An 18,690-nucleotide genomic window follows, 5' to 3' on the forward strand; every position below is an offset into this window, starting at 1 on the left:
AATGCATTCTCAACTACTAACTTGCACTTCAAATTTTATTTAAGTTCTAAATACAAGTTATATTTTACTTTGTTTATAAAAATTGTTTTTATGCTCAATCCAACAGAACAAGCCATTCGTCATGTACTTGCTAGAATCGTTATTGGACATTTTTAAATACTTTTATGCACTAAGTGAATTAACTTAGATATTTAGTTTAGTCCATCAAAGCGAACCACATAAGACTCACTCATCATTACATGTGTGTTTTAAAACCCGAAAATTTATTGGCTGATTTCTCTTAGGTCTAACCTAGGTGCTAAGTGAGCTCGTAACACCAGAGGTGTTACATTCTTGATGCTAGTCCGAATACATGTGTTGGGCCTAGCAGGGAGGTTGGCGTCATATCTGATAGGCACCAGTGCATACTTAATGCCGTACGAGAGCAGATGGAGGGGTATGCACCTTTACACTATCGTTGGTGTACTCGGCACCTTGTCAAGAATCTACTCTAAAAGGATGGTGTGAAGGATAACTTTAATCTGTTTTAGGAGGCTGCTCGACAGCTTGAGGACAAGTACTTTTAGAAAAAGTTGGAGCAGGTTAGAACCTCATTAAATGCAGAAGGTAGACAATGGCTCACATATTTGATGAGGGATTTGGAAAAATGGACAAGAGCTCACGACGCCGGTGGATGGAGGTACGAGTTTCAGTGTAGTAACATGGCGGAGCCATTCAATAAGTTGCTATTGAGGATACGTGGTATGCCCGTGAATGCAATCGTTCAATTCACCTTCTACAAACTTGTTGCCTAGTTTAACGATAGACACGCCTCTTTTTCTCCTCTTCCTTGTGCTTCTTTTTTACAGCTTCCTCTCCGTGTCCTTTCTCCATCATCTCCTTGTTCTCTGCCTCCCACCGTAATAGTTCTACATCAATTCCTTGTCTTCAGGCTTGATCCCAGTGTCGATCCACTGCTCAAATCACAGAGCGGTTGATGGGTCTACAAAAAATACAATGTTACAAAACACAAAAATCATGCAAGATGTCATATGACACAAACATCAATTCCTCACTATCTTGTTAATGCGGCGCTGACGAAGTGTAGGCTTAAACGTAAAATTGGAACACATTCAATATCTCTACCTATATATGTCATTTTCATCGGACTTGGCTACCTTGCAAGGATCGTCGCAAAAGCACATGGGCACTGGAACACCACTAGACAAAGGCAATGGGTCAAAGGCATTTTCGGTCATCCGCCATAACTATAATTCAACACATTTCATTCTAAGAACCAAAAGTAATTAACATTAAACCCTAAACCTATGGTTTTCCATTTGATGCACAACAATGAACCCATAACATAACAACATGCGTTGCGTTTACCTTGGTTTGTAAGCTTTTTCACGCATTGGCATCCTACGGTTGTATAATACAAATATTAAAAATTATATGAAACCATAAGTCATGACGATTCTTAGGTTGAAGAATTCGACTAATATATACCGAATCTATACGAAAAAACTAGGAGGAGAGCGATGATACCTTGCTCTCGAAGATCTACGGATCAAATCAAAGTTTATAAGGTCCAATAAGCCGATTCATGAGGTAGGGCGAAGTGGGGAGAGAAAAAATCCGAGAGGGAGGAGAAAGAAGAGAAAGAAAGCTCGAGCAGAAAGGTTGGGGAGCGGGTTAAAATATCACCTCGTCGCCATAGATCCTGGCGTCAAGCTCGATGCCAAGATCTACGACGTCAAGATTGACACCAGGATCTACGACGCCAAGCTCGGCGCCAGGATCTACGACGACGAGCTACCTACTAAGACACTGCCACATCTACATCGAGTCCAAGACCTCGGCGCCAGCAACAATGGTGCCGAGCTAAGAATCCGAATTTTAAAATCATAACTCCATATACATACGTCTTGTTTAGTTCCACCCCAAATTCATAAAAAGTGCTATAGTACCTATCACATCGAATGTTTACGGCCCGTGCATGGAGCATTAAATGTAGATGAAAAAAAAACTAATTGCACAGTTTGGTGGGAAATTGCGAGACGAACGTTTTGAGCCTAATTAGTCCATGATTGAACACTAATTGCCAAATAAAAATGAAAGTGCTACAATAGCTCCAAATTCCAACTTCCTGAAACTAAACACGCGTATATTTGTGAAAAAAAAAATTAAAAAAGAGCTAAAAAAATAAAAAATTCGGCCGCCACGCTTCCCGTTCTCCGCTACTCCACTCTACCTACCGCCCCCACGCTTCAGTGCTCGGCCGCCGCCCCGTCCGCACGCACGGCACGAGCTCGCCGCGATGTCATGGCTCGTTCGCTCCATCGCCGCCACACTCTCCTCCGCCCACTCTGACGACGATGAATCCGAGTGCCCCTCCGGCGACAAGAGCCCGCCGCGCGCCTTCGACCCCACCGGCGCTGACACCGGGGAGTCCGACGAGCAGCCAGACACCCCGAGCCGTGGCGTCAAAGGCGATATCTCGGAGCTGACCGAGTCCCTCACCCGCCGGTTCTGGGGTGTTGCCTCCTTCCTCGCGCCACCGCCGGTTGAGGGAGAGACCGAGGAGGAGGAGGAGGAGGAGGAGGTGGAGGAGGAGGAGACGGCCGCCGCCGCGGAGGTGCCTCAGTCCCCACGGATCGACGGGATCCGCAGTGACCTGGCGGAGATCGGGGGCAGGGTGAAGACCGGCATCTCGATGCTGTCGAACGCCGGCGCAGTGGCGGAGATCTCCAGGATCGCGTCGTCGTTCTTGCCATTCGGGCCCGGGGATCAGGGGGAGGAGGAAGAGGGCGAGGCGGTCGGTGTGAACGAGGAGGTAGTGGTGTTCGTCAGTAACATCTCAAAGCATCCAAAGACATGGCTCGATTTCCCCTTGTTTGTTGATGACCGACACACGGATGGTAAGAGCAAGTGGCATCAGATCAGAGTGCCTGAACTGTTTATTTTGTTGCTTTGATTCATAGATGGTTTGAACCGATTGTTTTGGTGCAATTCTGTGCTCATTTTGTTGTAGTAGTAGTGGATAAGGGAAGAAGAGGGTTGACTTTAGTTGCTTAAGCTTGTTTGTCTACAATACAGTATTCTCTTACTACTGAAATTACGGTTTCTAGAGTGTAACTAAATCTATTCATCTTAATTTAGCATCTGGACTCAAGTCATCATTGTTTATGTTGGAATTGAGTCTATTTTGCTTATATTTACAAAGGTTTTGCTGGGGAAGTGTTGTTTGCAACTGGTTGTGACGCTGCAATGTTTACCGTACTTTTGTTCAAATTCAAACTTGCAACTGGGTCAGAGTTGTTTTTGGAGTTGACAGTTATAGGTTCAACATCTGTGAGTTGAATGAGTTGACACAATTTTGTATGTCATTCCTTCATGTATGATTGATGTCCATTGTTCCTTACCATACCAGATTGATTTCCTCAGTTTCTTACCTACATTTGATATGCTTCTATGTTTTTAGATTTTGAACTGTCAGATGCACAGTATGGACATGCAGTTGCTATAGAGCGCCTTGTGCCAAGCCTATCATACCTCAGGACTGAGCTTTGCTCTACCAATATGAGTGAAGCATGCTTCTGGAAGATATATTTTGTGCTTCTCCATTCGAAACTCAGCAAGCAAGATGCTGAAATTCTTTCAACACCACAAGTATACTCCCTCTCCTTTGTTCTGTTTTTTTTCTTTCTAATTTTTTTTTTATCATGTCTGTTTCTTGCTGTTCATGCGGACTACAATTATCCAAACAGAAGCATCTGCTTATAGGCTTGATTTGGAAGACAACTTACATAGATCTTGTCAGAAATAAAATTATTTGTTTATGTGTTATGAACTGTGGTCTTTTTTAATGTGAGATATGCTATCTGGAAACCATTTTCTTACTCCCTATAAGCTGTCATTTTGTTTAATTGGCTTATTGTCTATCCTTTCTCTGAAGTATGAGCCAGTCAATTCTCCAGTGTGACTTTGTGAGTAGCCTGAGCTCAAGTACTAATACTAACCTGAGGCTGGGGTCAACCTTGGCTAAAATATTAATGGACCTCAATCTATGTGGGAAAAATTGGCTAGCCTGACTTTTATATATTGTATTGTATCCTAAGATGAGGTTAACACTATCTGTAGAAACTTAGCCTTCGGTCTTGTGGATCCATGTTATTGTACATTAGTACTACTCCATCCATTCCAAATTATAAGACGTTTTGGCTTTTCTAGATACATTGCATTTACTATGTATCTAGACATAGCGTATATCTAATTGCATAGCAAAAGCTATATATCTAGAAAAGCCCAAACGTCTTATAATTTGGAATGAAGGGAGTAATTGTTAAGGAATCATAAATCCAGCATGTATCATGACAGTTACAGAGTATCTTGCTTGAAGCTTAAGTGACTTCTTTATCGCTGAGCTGATGGGAATATGGCAACAACAAAAGTTATAAGCAAAACTGCCCCAATTGATACCGTTGTATGATAAATTATGTGAGCACATAAAGCTTGATGAGTACTAGACAATGTAGGAACACAAAATTTGATGATTACGCTCGATGCAAGTGTTATCTTCATATGTGAAGTTCATTGATCAAGAACCATTTGTATGCCCATTTCCAAGTGGCAGCTCTTATCAGACTGAGTGAGATTCAGGACATGCATGTCCAACGTAGAACTATTTGTATGTCCATTTCCAGGTTGTAGCTCTTATCAGATAGAGTGAGATTGAGGAGATGTATCTCCAACGTTGACGGTTATTTTTTCTTTTTGATATTTATGTCGTGGGGGTGATTTTGATTTCTGAAAACTGAAGCGGTGAAGCCTTCCAAAGGTAGACCCCAGTTTTTCAAATGAAGTACTGCCTAACTAGTATTCTGGATATCCTTCATTAATTGCTTGTTTTCTCAATTAAACTAAACTTTCTAATTAATATAGTTAAATTTGCATATCATATATGAGAACACAAAGCATTCCATTATTAATATAACTACTACACATGCTAAGTCTATGAATCATATTTTCACATCATACTGCTGTTAGTACCATTATAATAAATATGGAAGTCGTGAATCATGCGGCCTGTTCAGGAGGCCGTAAACGATCGTGGATTATTTACTGCTGGCTAGTTTGGTGTGAGAGAAAAACACTGTTCCCGGCTGGAAATTTACGATCGTTTACGAGCAAGCGAACAGGCTGTCATACCTTTCTTTTTGTTATTAGTAACTTTGGAAGGGAAGATTCTTGTTGCACTTTTATTTCATTAGGAGCTTGAATCGTGCATCTATACTTGTTGGATTTTCCTCCTAAAATTTTCATGTTTCACGCAGATCCTGGAAGCAAGAGAAGGACTATTGCAAAGTTCACCAACAAAGAACAAGCTGTTATCAGAAAACAGGAATACTACAGAACCTGAAGAGAGTGAGTTGTCACCGTCAAGCATCCAAAACAAGCATGGAGTATCTGAAGCGCCGTCATTCCAAGAACTAACTTCTGACCCTGTGCCGAATGTTGAGGCTGACAAGCATCTTATCTCAAGTACCGAGGCAGAAATAGTTGACAAGTCTGTAATTCAAGAAGAGTTGGTGATGAAAACTGAGGCCAAGAGTTTACCCACTGAGAAATCTAACCCTCACCCTGCGGAGGATGATGATGAAAAAGAAGTAGATGATTGGCTACAGGATGTGGATCATGTGCCCAGCAAAACTGGCAACACCACTGCAGTTGGGGAGGAGGAAGATGTATCCTTCAGCGATCTAGAGGATGACTAGGGGGCTGCTATCGCGCGAACCAGCTATCAGCACATTGCTAGATGGTGGCTTCATGAAGAAATGAAGAACACTTTGCTCTGTGCCTCTGGCTTTACCACTTCACTGTCTGGTTCTTTGATTGCAGTAGCAGAATCACGTAACAATGTCTCTCGGCGCGTCCCAATTCCAAGTTGTATCTAAGCAGTCAATCTTTTTTCTCTGTAGATAAAGTTCCAGACGCACTGACGCAGTTCTGCATTCCTGCTATATCGCTGTCCTTACGAGCTGTTTTTGATACGAGATTCTGAATGTAATATATTAGAATCATCTATAAGCTGTCAGATATCATGTATCACTTACATGTTGATATCTTCAGAGTTCCTTTTTTTTAAGGAACATGATACATCATACATGTAATCTCAAGGATGAACTCTGCATGCTAAGCTTATGAGCGTTGAGCAGGATACACGTTCCATTTTCTCTTCCTTGCTGAGAGCGGTCACGCTCAACAGTAATTACAGTATCACACATCCGATTAACGGTGGATAAATTGTGCCCTGCCCTGTTCTTGGTAGTGCTATATGCACTTTATTTTTTTTTTAAAAAAGAAGAAGATCGGAGTGCCCTGCCCTGTAGTATGATTCTATTGATCTCGATCAAAAAACAATAATAACTTGGACAACTAGTTGTTGGTTACTATATTCAAAAGTACGGATACAAATGCTGGTTACTATATTCAAAAGTACGAATACAAATGCTCACAAGACGATATCGTAGCTCACCATGTACGCACATCATATGTATCGAGGATATATCATGGTCTGAAAATAATAAAAAAAAGTGTTCGTACGCGTTGTGATGATGAAGCATTAGAAGTGTTCGTACGATTTTTCAGAACGGAACACAACCTGTTCTTCTCTGTACATTTTGCATTAACGTTACAGGAAAGTTCGTTTTCACAACAGTATGCCGAAAAGAATTCACTGTTCCGAATAGGATTGGACCAATCAAGGGCAAATACAGTGATACATTAGCTTGACACAAATCAAGAGCAATTCCACTGGTACAGACTGTCCAAAGTGCTCACAGGCGGACTAAAATCAACTCCGCAATGCCGTGTATGATATTGTTCATCAAGATTCAAGAATGCTCTTCCTTGGCCACACCATATTCCTCGACAAGCTTCGTCACGAGTCCCATAAGGTCGACAAATGCGCTGAACGATGCTCGCAGAAACCGGGCCTCCACGGCTGCAAAGTGCCTGAATTCCGAAAATAAGAGGACTTCAGTCTTATGGCTTGACACAGCAATGCATAGACAACAGTTAGAGATGACAGAGCGGATATACTAACACGGCCAGCTTGCTGCCTGATAGAGTCATCTCCCTCTTCACCTTGTCAGGCTGCAACTGCAATATAAAGTTGCAAAGTCGTCGGCAAAGAGAAAACTGGATGAGTTCATGAGAAAACTAGTAGAATACAGCTACTTTACCTCCTTGTCAACTGCTAATGTTTTGTAGACTATGGATGCATTTTCCTCAGACCCATAATCAACTTCAAGGTTACTGCCAAACAATATGTCAGTGTTGCACTGTGCCTCGTACCCAGAAATCATTTACAGCAGAAACAAAATGCGCAGTAGGGCAGTAGGGGTAACATGTATCAAGTCATTGCATTTCTTTTTTGACACGTCAGTAAAATATCATCTCAAATTATCATCAGAGCATGGTGTCGAGGTCAATCGGGGAACCAAGCAAGCTATGGATAGTGATATCAAGTTACCTCTGGTCCCTCGATGTTATAATAAGGATGGACTTGCCAAACACCTACAGGCTACCAATTCCCACAAGCTCAGTCAGTTTTCCCCCAGCAATCATTCATGAAAATACACCACAAGCTCAGTCAGTTTTTCCCCCAACAATCATTCATGAAAATACACACGGTAATACATGGAGAAAACACATACTATTTACTTCGATTTTGCATCAAAGAGGATGGTCTAGGCATTCATTCACACATAGGCATTTTCTGCCTAATAATAACGGTTAAGTTTCTTTTGAGGAAATCCGTCGAACAAGAAACAAGCATGACGTTGCAGAGTCAACAGCAGTCTCACCGCATAAGGATGCAAAATGGCAAATTGGCTGAGCAAGGAAGCTACGTACCTAAACGGCATGCAAATGTGACTGCATCGGCACACGGCCGACCAAGGATAAAAGGGAGGGAGGACTCACCAGGTGAAGTCCCAGCCGCCGGAGGAAGATGCTGGTGGAACGGAAGCGGCAGCCATCGTGGCAACGGGCGGCCGGGCGGGCTGGGGCGCGAGAGGTCCACACGCCGGTCGGACGCCTGGCTGCAGCGCGCGAGGATCGAGTTTTCGAGGCGGAGGCGGCGCTTGGAGTTGGAGGCGCCGTGACCGTGATGGAGGGGGACTGGGGGAGGGGAAGGAGGCTTGGCGGGCCTGGGGGTCCGCCGAACTGAGGGATAAGTGGGCTGGAAGATAGCGTTCGCCGACCCTCATGTGATCTGGGCCTATGTAGGCCGCTTAGTCTATAGGGCTGTGGACGGGCTTTGGAACTTTACTGGACGGGCCCGTCGTGTCGCACCATGGCAGTAGGCAGCATATAATGGAAAGAAAAAAGTCCATTTTACCCCCCTAAACTATCCTTAAAGTCTAGGTTTTCTCCATGAACTTCAAAATCGGGTAAACCACCTTCCTCAACTTTTAAAACCGTTCATTTTACCTCTCTGACCCGGTTATAGGTAGTTTTTAAAGGCGGTTTTGCTTTTTTCTTTTTAATTTATTTCGGCTGAATTTTTAAAAAATCATAGTAAATCACAGAAAAATCATAAAATAGAAAATCTATTTTTTGGACTTCACATGAGTAGATCTACACAGTGAATATACAATATGGTATGTTTAGTAGAAAGTTTTTGTTGTAGCTTTATATCTATGCTTTTTTATAATTAATTCAAAGCTGTAGTTTTTATGGTCCAATTGTGGTGAAATTTTTATGGTGGGCTAATTACTATATGATTGAACTATAGTAAAAATTTCATGCTCATTGGATCATGTATAACTGAGTTATAGATTTATTTAGTTTTATACTTGCTAAATGGTTTTAAAATAGTTAAAAGTGTGTAAAAATAGAAACAAGTATGAAATTTTTACTACAGTTAAAACATACAATAATTAGACCACCATAAAAATTTCACCACAATTGGACCATATAAACTGCAGCTATGAATTAATTACAGAAAAGCATAGATCTAAAGCTACAACAAAAACTTTGTACTAAGCATACCTGTCGGAGACCTAATACTGAGGTACCCCAGGAGGTGGAACCAATAACCATCGAACGTTAAAAACTTCTGGACGAACAAGGGCGCCGCTACGTTCCTTGCCCGAATGACGGAAGTTTGGTTTCGTCTCGCCCGACGCCTTTGGGCCAGCCCCGCCTCGTCCGAGGGCTAAGGGCTAGTCTCCGCCTCACCCAACGTCTTTGGGCCAACCTCGCCTCGTCCGAGGGCTAAGGGCTAGCCTCCGTTCCGCCCGACGCCTTCGGGACAGCTCCGCCTCACTCGTGGGCTGAAGGCTAATCTCCGCCTCACCCGACACCTTCGGGACAGCTCCGCCTCGCCCGAGGGTTGAGGGATAGACTCTGCCTCGCCTGACCCCCAGGGGGTGGGCTCGGTCACGCCCAAGGGATAAGGACTGGACTCTGTCTCGCCCGACGACCGAGGACGAACCTTGCCCCGTTCGATGTCCAAAGACTGGTTTCATCTTACCTGATAACTTCTCCCCGTTCCCTCATGATGATGGGTACAGAGCAAGACAAGACGTTCGGGTCAACCACGGCTTCGAGGACCATACCCTGCGTCCCGGCAGAAAAGGTACTGCCAGGGAGCGACTGGACGGGTGCTTTAGACCCTTCTGGGCGCCGCAGAGCCCAAAAGGTATTGTAGGCGCGTGCTCCTCGCCCTGTAGAGTTGTAGGCGCCGCCTTCAACTCTAGGACACGGAACCCGACGAAGATATACGACAACCGCTACGCTCCAGAAAAGGATTTGCTATCTCCACGAATGACGGATATTCCGTCACCACGCTATGGACCCAAGGGAGCGGCGCCCGCTTCCCGACCCCTCGGGTCCACCAAATCAGAAGACCTTGCCCACGGCGCTACTCCGGACCCTGACCCCGCGTCCCTCCGACAGAGACTCATAGGAACCAGAAGGCGTGCAGAGCAAGGCTGGGGGAGGCTCATAAGTCAAAATCACTGTACTACAGCCCGTACCCTATGTAGGGCAGCATTCTGTAACCGACCTGACATTCTACAGAGACATCGACAGTATTGTAGGCGCTTATCATCCTTTCACACCCATCAGAATGGGTAACCGAGCTGGGTAGACGTGAGCCACAAGTCTAGGTAGAGCACGCATCCTAAGCCCTTACCCTTGTAAAGCCGTCCCCTTCATCTATAAAAGGGGATGCGCTTCCTCCAACAAAGAAGAGACCGAAGGACACAAGACACACACACAGTCAAGCTGCTACCAAGCTCTTGGCCTCCTTTCGACCCTTCCGTCAGAGACTTGGGACATGTCCCTCTCTCAATCGTTTGTATCCCCTACTACGAACCATTCACGGTGCTAATAACACGAGCAGCAACAAACTGGACGTAGGAATATTCAGCCCGAACCAGTATAAATCTTGTGTTCTTTAGCGCACCATCCGAGCCTAACGCGCATTACTATAAATTTACTTGCCGGTGCTTGTACGAAACACCGACAATACCATACTATATGTTTACTATGTAGATCTACTCATGTGGAGTCCAAAAAATTGAATTTTCTAGTTTATGATTTTTCTGTGATTCACTATGATTTTTTAAATATTCAATCAAAATAAATAAAAAAAAAGGACAAAACCGCATTTGGGAGGTAAAATGAACCGTTTCAAAAGTTAAGGGAGATGATTTACTCAGTTTTCGAGTTCAGGCAGAAAAACTAGACTTCGAGGATAGTTCAGGGAAGTAAAATGAACTTTTTCCTAAACGAAAACACATTAGCAAAGTATCGCCATCGCACGTGAAAATCATGCTGCTTAGCTTAGCTAGTCCCACTCGCACACGGACTGTTGCGACACAAGTGACAGATCGTTTGGTCCTTAAGCTCTGCCTTTTCCCCATGACAGCGCGATACAAATCAAACGCTTGAAACTCTGAATAATAATACAGATGGGAAGGATAAAAACAGTACTTCAAAGAGGTTAATATTCATCCCATAAACCATACTTGCCCTCTTGCATTCACAAACCGTAGGCAATCTAAGTTTACTACTGATGCACTCATGCAGCACATCTTCCCTTTTCTGGGTCCCTCTTAGTCCAATCCTCTACCCACAGGTGCGAGTTCAAGAAACGAACAAGTATCAGTCTCAGTAATTCAGTATGCATTCGTAGCAATTGGCCAAATTACATGGACCCCAACAGTATCCCCCTTTGAAGGTAAACCGTCAAGTAAGCAAAATAACTCATGTAACCACTGAAGATTTTCTTACAAAAGAATTAGACCCCCAAGCCTTTCACAGTCCAGAGTCCCAAGCCATATATCTACAATCCACATTTCACCGTTTCAAGTATCCCTGACCAACTATAACCCCTCTTAATCCGGAATCAAAATCTTCTCGTGTAGTCGTGTATGCGTTGAATCATGTACCGTGCTTGCCTTTACCTGAAGTGCTCTTTGGTCGCATTGCTCCCCACACACACCCACACACTCGCAGCAAAATAAATACCCCATTACTCTCCCTTGTATTCCCATCACTCAACTTGCTCACCGATTAGATCGAGCCCAACAACCAAGAATGATACCCCTTGGAAGAGAAGGAAGTAGAAATGTATTCCTTGCACCGATAGCAGGCTCCGAGCAGCTGCTGTTAGGAGGAGGAAGGAGAGTGCTAGCTCCTTCCTGTATATCCTATTGTGTTTCTTCTTTTTGGAGTCCTTTTTAAGATTGGAAGACTCCTTTGTAAGGGAATCAAGGTTGGGTGCAGACCCTACCCTTTGCTGTTTAGACTGCTTCTCGACGAGGGAAATGAGATCGCCCTCGGAAGAACGGCCTGATTTCTTGGTGACGACCCACTCGTAGGCACTCCCGAGCTGGAACAAGCCAGAAATCATGGCGTTGAATTTGGTTACTGACATGGTATTCTCAAATAGGAGATAGGGGACAATAAATGGGAAGGATTTGGGGGCTGGGAGGATGTTCAGCAAGGACATGGTTGCCGGAATGTAGCACACAACCCAGGCAGGGAGCTCAGCTTCAGGAATAAACATTGTCATGGGAAGGATGATGCAGAAAAGAGTGAAGGAATAGAAGGGCAAAATAAGCTTGCGAAGGAGAAAGAAAAGAAATATCAGGTTGAACTTCTTCCAAAATCCAATCTGCAGCAAAAGGGAAGAAAGTTTAGCCCCAGCATAAAAAAATGGTCCAATTTTTTTGAAAAGAAAACATGTTAACCTATTGTTGAGAATAAATTCATAGAGAGCAACTATATTAGTTTTTCTACGAGTGGCACAAAGGATATATAAGAATCGAGTCCCACAGAACAAAGAAAATTTAGACATCAGTAAGTGCTTGAAATGTCACTGGTTAGCTTTGTATTTTGATACTATGTTCTTTGCTAGAAGTGCGCTGCCCAAGTGCCCAGTTGTTTGCACATTTTATTTTACCCAAAACTTAGCTATAGCCTATATGAAACATTTAACCAATAAACATCACTAAAACATTAAAAATATGAGCAGACAATAAATAAGTAATGAGGTTCAAAAGGAGAGAGAGAGAGAGAGAGAGAGAGAGAGAGAGAGAGAGAGAGAGAGAGAGAGAGAGATGCCATAAACTAGAATATGCGAAATTGGAATTACATTTCTTGAAGAAAAAAATAGCAACAAACATAACTGGCACTGGCATATGAAAATAATGTACTCAATATAAGTTCCTTTTTTTTCTCTCCAGTTTTTGCTTCTGCAGCGTATTTCAAGGGTTCAAGCAAGTCCTCAAAATTGTGGCCAATCACAGTATGAATAATGGAAGATTGAAGACACATAATTACATAAGTGACATTCAGTCTCTAGAAATCTATTTCACAGTCCATAATGCTAATTATCACATTGAGTGGGCTGCTAAAACATTCTCGACAGGAAGAAAAGGAAGAATGATCCTAAATCATGCACGAAAAGAGATCGCAACCATTTAAAAAAAAATAAAATTTGAAAATATGCATCCAAGGAAAGGTCCACACCTTTGACTTAATAATATCCACAAAGCAGAGTCTAAACAACTGCATGGGACCAGAATGCCATCGGTGTTGCTGTTTCCGGTATGCCTCATATGACTCTGGCAATTCACACTGGCACTGAAAGGATAAACATGCAACACTCATTTGTAATCACAAGTCTCAACACAATATAATATAACCATAAAGTAAAATGTTATATATGTAAGTACCTCAACATCGTTAAGGAACAGAAACTTCCAGCCCTTGAGGTGTGCTCGGACAGCAATATCCATGTCCTCCACTGTTGTCCTCTCCATCCATCCACCTGAATCCTCAAGTGCCTTTATTCTCCACACTCCTGCCGTTCCGTTGAATCCAAAGAAATTGAGGAAGATCCCATTAACCTGCTGCTCCACCTCAAAGTGGAAGCAAAGGTTTATGTTTTGCAGCCTAGTTAACAAGTTCTCATCCTTGTTCACAAAAGACCACCTTGCCTGAACTAGCCCGACATCCTCATTGCCCTGGAAACCCCTCACACAATGAGTCAGACAATTGAATTCACAAGGACTCATCCTTAGATGAAAATGCACGCAAAAGATGTCCGCCAAACCTTGAAATGGGGCACAGTTCGCTTCAGGAAGTCTGGCTGGGGTTGAAAATCAGCGTCAAAGATAACAACAAACTCATAATCTTTTACATAGCTGCAGTTCATGGCTGACTTGAGATTTCCAGCCTTGTAGCCATCACGAATTACTCGGTGTCGGTACAATATGCGAACGCCTTCACGTTGCCACTTCTCCACCTCCTCTTTAATAAGTGCTGAAGTGGCAGCATCATCAGAATCGTCTAGCACCTGCACCAAGAAGTTGGGCCTTGGCCAGTCCAGACCGCAAACAGCACCAATAGATTGCTGGTACACCTGCACACAAATAAATCAAAGGAATGGGACATTTTGTTATAGTTCAAAATAACTGCACAATTAATCGACAATTCCCCGCTTTCAAGATTGTTAAAAAAATTCTAATCTTAGCCTTTCCTGAAGTAGTAATTTACTAAAACGTAAAAAGATGCTAACATAATAACCATTTGTTTCAGTGGTTTCCTCCTCCAAGCCTACGATCAGTTCAATGTTTGGTAGTCCTCTTTTGCAAAAGATAAAAAAAAATGTCCAAAACTCCTGAGAATTTTCTGTTCCTCCCACTTGCTAAATATGTTTGGAGGGCCAAGGTGCAAAACAAGATAGACACGAGTGTGTTTTAGAATCCCGTCCCCCAACCCGAAACCGACTTTATTTTTCTTTGACCAATGACCACAAATTCCAATTTCAGAATCGAAGTTTTAAACCACCAACACTTGCAGAAGAAAAAACTCACCAAAATGTCGGTAGTAACTAGTAGTAGTAAGCAGTAACCGTGTACTGGTGCTTTCGGGAGTTGTTTGCCAGAAACTGAAACCGTCCCATACCATTTGATATGCATCACACCCAATCCCCAAATGATACCTAGAAACTATCGCCCCTTGTTTTCCCACTAGTGGCACTACAGCCTAGGTTTCCCCAATCTAAACTATCCCATCGACCATTTGTTGAGTCCTCCCAGTTTCAGCTTGAAAACCGAATCTTTCGATCTCTGCAACCACCAATGCGGCTAGGGCACTCAAGGCCCAATCCCCAAATGCGACCTTGAACACATCCCAACAAGGAATCGGGCAGGGAATCGAAACTTTGTTTGCTTTTGTTTCCAGCTCACCTCTTCTCGTTGCACATTGGAATCTGCACGAGCACCATGGGGAACTCCCCGGTTGTGACGGCCTCGACGTCGTCTGACCCTTTGCCAGCAGCCTTGGGAACAGGCCTTGATGCCCTTGAGCTTGATCCAGAGGCAGCCGAGGCAGAGGATAAGGCGGTCCGCGCTCTGGATCAAGAAGAGCACGACGCAACGCGTCGCCATGAACTGCAGCGCCGGCGCGAGGTACTCGAGGCGGACGCGCACCCAGGACGCGTACCCGGCGGCGAAGAGGCCCTCGACGGCGAGCAGGTCGGGGACGTCGACGGCGAGGTGCCAGCCCTGGAGGTGCGCGGCGACGTCGACCGGCGAGGGAGGAGCATGGAGAGCACGAGGGAGGCGCGGAGGAAGCCGTAGAACCTGGTGCGCAGAGCGGGGCTCTCCTCGTGCGGCGCGGCGCCGCCGTCGGCGTCGGTCCGCCCGCCGCCCACCCGCCTCCGCGCGGCGGCGGCGACGGACCAGCGCGGCGGAGGGCGACGCCCGTGAGCTTCCCCGCGGCGCGGTGCGCCTTGAGCAGCAGCACCCACGTGATCTGGCGAGCGTTCTTGCCGCGGCCGGCCTTGCCCCCCGGCCGCCGCCGACTCCGGGACGGCCCAGTCCGGGCTCTCCATCTTCACCACCACCGACGTGCCGCCGCCGCCACCCCGCGCCTCCCGGCCCCACCACTGCGCCATTGGCACCTCGAGGCAGAAACCCAAACCTAGACGCCGCCGCTTCTTGGCTTTGGGCTTTGGCTCCCCCCAGAGCACAGCCCCTCACCTCACCTCATCAACAAGACCACCTGTGGCCGAGGTGAGCGACGGAGCACACTCACAAGAGAGAAGAGGGGGCCAAGGATTAATACAAGGGAGGGAAATGCTGGTGAGGTCGGAAGAGGCCGGCCCGGACAGGACCCCACGAAAGCGGGGAGCGCGCGCCGCACGCACGAGGAGAGTGAGAGCAGGTAGCAGCAGATGGAAGCTCACACTGCTCACCACGTCGCGGCCGGGATCCAAATCCGCCTGGGCTCGGACAAGTCCAACCTTTATGAGCCCCTATGATTACCGCGACCACCACCACCACCTCCTAATAATCAATTACTCCTACTGCGTACAAATCTCATCTCTTTCTTTCCATTTTTTTTGTTCTCTTTCGCTTCTGCTTCCAGCTGGAGTAGAGTCGGTAGGAGGCTGAGGAGGGAGAGAGGAGAGGCGGCCTTTACGCCACTCGGCAGGGCTAATCAGCTCCATCAATTAACTAATCCGCCATGCAAAGAAAGATTAACCGTGCGAAGACGGTGGTCTCGGGATCCGGCAAGTGTCAGTTGTGCTGTCAGGCGCCGGGCGGGGCTTCGTCGCGGGGCCGCGGGCACTGGCACTCTGGCAGTGGCAGCGACGACAGACAAGGTGAGGCGTGAGGGCGAGCGTGCGACGCAGGAGACGCAGACGGCAGACGCAGCTAGCGCGAGCGCAACCAACCGCACCGGCAGCACAGCAGGCATCGGAAGCGACGGGGCACGTGAGGTGCGGGCGAATGATTCGTTGGTGGAGCCGTGGAGCCGGACGCGGGCTGTCGGTGGCGACCAGGCCCTGCCCCAGCCGGCCGGCAGCAGCTAGTAACTGATGACTGCGCTGCACGACGATGTTTACGGCCGCGGCTCTGGGGGGTCTGTCTGTCACCACACAACCGCCGTTTACCCGTCCAGGAAAGCGCGGGGCCCCCTTGCCCCCGCGGGCCGCCGCTCTGTCGGTCATGCCCTGCGCTGCCGGGCTCCTGCAGGCCCGGCGGCCGTGGAGGCAAGCTGCAAGCAGAAGCTGTGCCTGCGGGTGCTCGGTGCTCTGTCCCTCCGGAACCGCGGGGTCCGGCTTTCTCCGAGCAAGCAGACGTATCGCCATTCACGTGTTGGAAATCGGCAGATCAGATATTCAGATGAGATAAAAGCGTACTCCGACAGTCCGACATGAACAATTCAACCGACGTGCTCTTTGGCGAATCACGCGAACGATCTCTAGTTGTCTGCGATGTACGGAGTACTAGCTTACAGTCCGACGTGAGCAATAACACCAAGCCAAGTACCACAGCATATGTTGATAAAACCTGGATTAGTTTCTCCTCTAAAGTTTAGTTCATATCACATCGTATGTTTGACGTATGCATGGAGTATTAAATAAAGATTAAAAATAACTAATTATACATATTGCGACTACTTTGTGAGACGAATTTTTTAAACCTAATTAATCTATGATTTGATAATGTGATGCTACAGTAAATATGTGCCAATGGCAGATTACTTAGGCTTAATAAATTCGTCCCGTGGATTCCTGATGACTTCTATAATTTGTTTTATTATTACTATCCAAACACTCCTACGTGACACCCCAACTTTAGCCCCTGGATTTAAACACCACCAAAATAAAAACAAAAAGTACCACAGCATAAATATAAACGGATCAAAGTTAAAAGCCGGGATAGCAGTGGTGTTGGCCTTGTGCGAATGTTTCTTTGACACCCGGTGCAGGGCCGGGCCGCAGGAGCGCGCCCATGACCCAACCAAAACTGCTGTTGCGCTGTACAACGACTGCGAAGCTGACAATAGGTAGCAGACCCACACTGAAGGCTATGATGAGATTTCTGGCTTCAGAAGAAGGTGAGTCTGCCGGCGTCAGTCCTTTTCTCAACCTGTTTGGGTAGTTCGGTGTCGAGGCCATGGACAAATCTGAGCTAGTAGTAGTTCTGAAGAACGATAAATAAAATAGACATGTGAAATTAAAATAAGTGGAAGAAAAGAGGCGTTAACTTTTGACGGTAGGACAAACAAGAGATGTTTAGACAACAGAAGGAGCCCAAAACTAACTTTACATGAAACAAAAGGAAGAAAATTGGAACAGAAAGAGAATGGATTTAATATTTTTCATAAAAAAGAGAATGGATTTAATAATCTTCAAGTGGTTCGAGTAGACAAAGGACAGCAAGATCGCGAGATCCAATCAGGGAAACAAGGATCAAACATGAAAGGAATCCGTCCAGGACAATGGTTTCAGGAAACGGAGCAAAATACAGTAGTATACTAGATCTCGATTGATCGACCACTTGGCTGGACTAGACATGTTTCATGGCGATACAATGCGTGATCTATTCAGTCTGTTACGATCAAATTTCAAGGATCTCTGGTTGCAGTTGCCAGCGCATCGCTTGTTGCTGGATCCATGTGGCGCCGTTTCCTGCATGTTTGAGGCCCTCCATGCACGTTGTGCAACACTACAGGTGTACATGTCGACGTAAAGGGACCAGCCTCTCTTTTCCCGTCATTTTGTTTTCGATGCAAAGACGGCCATCCATGAAATTGGGGGCAATTTCATTTACTGCTCCTTTCTCATGAATCTGTGACAATCTGCATCCCAAGTGCGGACGTGCTCTGTCTGTAGTATGCTAGAACGTCATCTATACTTACTATTTTCATCGATGAGTAGAGAAATCTTTTGTAGAGTAGGACTGTAGGAGGAAGATGAGAGTTTACTAATAGCACGGTCCTTGCTCGCTCTCTATCTATCTATCTATCTATCATCATCTAAACCCAACACCGGATTGAGGAGCTAAAAATACGCTAGAAACAAGCCACCCAAGATTGGATCTTGCAGAATGCAGATGCTCCACTCCACTGTGCGTCTGTGCGCAGAGCGCAGGCAGCGACAACTCCGCCTTGCCCCATGGGCACCACCCCCTGACCACCACCTCCCACGCCTTGCATGCCTGGCTCCACGAATCCTAAACCCAACACCGGCACTTTGGATGATTACTAACTAGTTCTCCATTGGTTGCGCCTGGTAGATGTAGATCCATGGAACTGCAATTTTTTGCAGCCATGTTGCGTGCATCATCAAGCTGGACTTGTCTGTCAGGTGCAGCTAGCCGTGCAGGC

The 18,690-nt window shown here is 45.7% G+C and overlaps 2 protein-coding genes and 1 pseudogene across 2 annotated transcripts; 1 reads left to right on the plus strand and 2 right to left on the minus strand.

Moving 5' to 3' along the window:
• Positions 1-2,232: 2,232 nt before the first annotated feature.
• Positions 2,233-6,143, plus strand: LOC136459091 (uncharacterized). The gene is made up of 3 exons (XM_066458996.1): positions 2,233-2,900; positions 3,464-3,651; positions 5,316-6,143. The coding sequence occupies exons 1-3, from the start codon at positions 2,300-2,302 to the stop codon at positions 5,754-5,756; spliced, it is 1,230 nt and encodes a 409-aa protein (XP_066315093.1). The 5' UTR covers positions 2,233-2,299; the 3' UTR covers positions 5,757-6,143.
• Positions 6,144-6,598: 455 nt separating this feature from the next.
• Positions 6,599-8,210, minus strand: LOC136459092 (EKC/KEOPS complex subunit PCC1-like). The gene is made up of 4 exons (XM_066458997.1): positions 7,969-8,210; positions 7,227-7,299; positions 7,088-7,143; positions 6,599-6,996 (listed from the first exon to the last, which is right to left on the minus strand). The coding sequence occupies exons 1-4, from the start codon at positions 8,022-8,024 to the stop codon at positions 6,876-6,878; spliced, it is 306 nt and encodes a 101-aa protein (XP_066315094.1). The 5' UTR covers positions 8,025-8,210; the 3' UTR covers positions 6,599-6,875.
• A 2,956-nt stretch (positions 8,211-11,166) lies between these two features.
• On the minus strand, positions 11,167-15,669 carry LOC136461030 (probable xyloglucan glycosyltransferase 1; annotated as a pseudogene).
• Between the last annotated feature and the right edge of the window lie 3,021 nt (positions 15,670-18,690).

This window comes from Miscanthus floridulus, chromosome 6 (genome assembly GCF_019320115.1).
Source record: "Miscanthus floridulus cultivar M001 chromosome 6, ASM1932011v1, whole genome shotgun sequence".
Taxonomy (NCBI): domain Eukaryota; kingdom Viridiplantae; phylum Streptophyta; class Magnoliopsida; order Poales; family Poaceae; genus Miscanthus; species Miscanthus floridulus.

Bases quoted from the DNA above. Each gene is read 5' to 3' on its own strand.
- LOC136459091 (XM_066458996.1), top strand. From the start codon at position 2,300: ATGTCATGGCTCGTTCGCTCCATCGCCGCCACACTCTCCTCCGCCCAC. The intron at 2,901-3,463 runs GTAAGAGCAAGT...CTATGTTTTTAG, and splicing joins TGATGACCGACACACGGATG to ATTTTGAACTGTCAGATGCA. The intron at 3,652-5,315 runs GTATACTCCCTC...TGTTTCACGCAG, and splicing joins AAATTCTTTCAACACCACAA to ATCCTGGAAGCAAGAGAAGG.
- LOC136459092 (XM_066458997.1), bottom strand. From the start codon at position 8,024: ATGGCTGCCGCTTCCGTTCCACCAGCATCTTCCTCCGGCGGCTGGGAC. The intron at 7,144-7,226 runs GTAAAGTAGCTG...TTTATATTGCAG, and splicing joins CATTAGCAGTTGACAAGGAG to TTGCAGCCTGACAAGGTGAA. The intron at 6,997-7,087 runs GTTAGTATATCC...TTCGGAATTCAG, and splicing joins TCAGGCAGCAAGCTGGCCGT to GCACTTTGCAGCCGTGGAGG.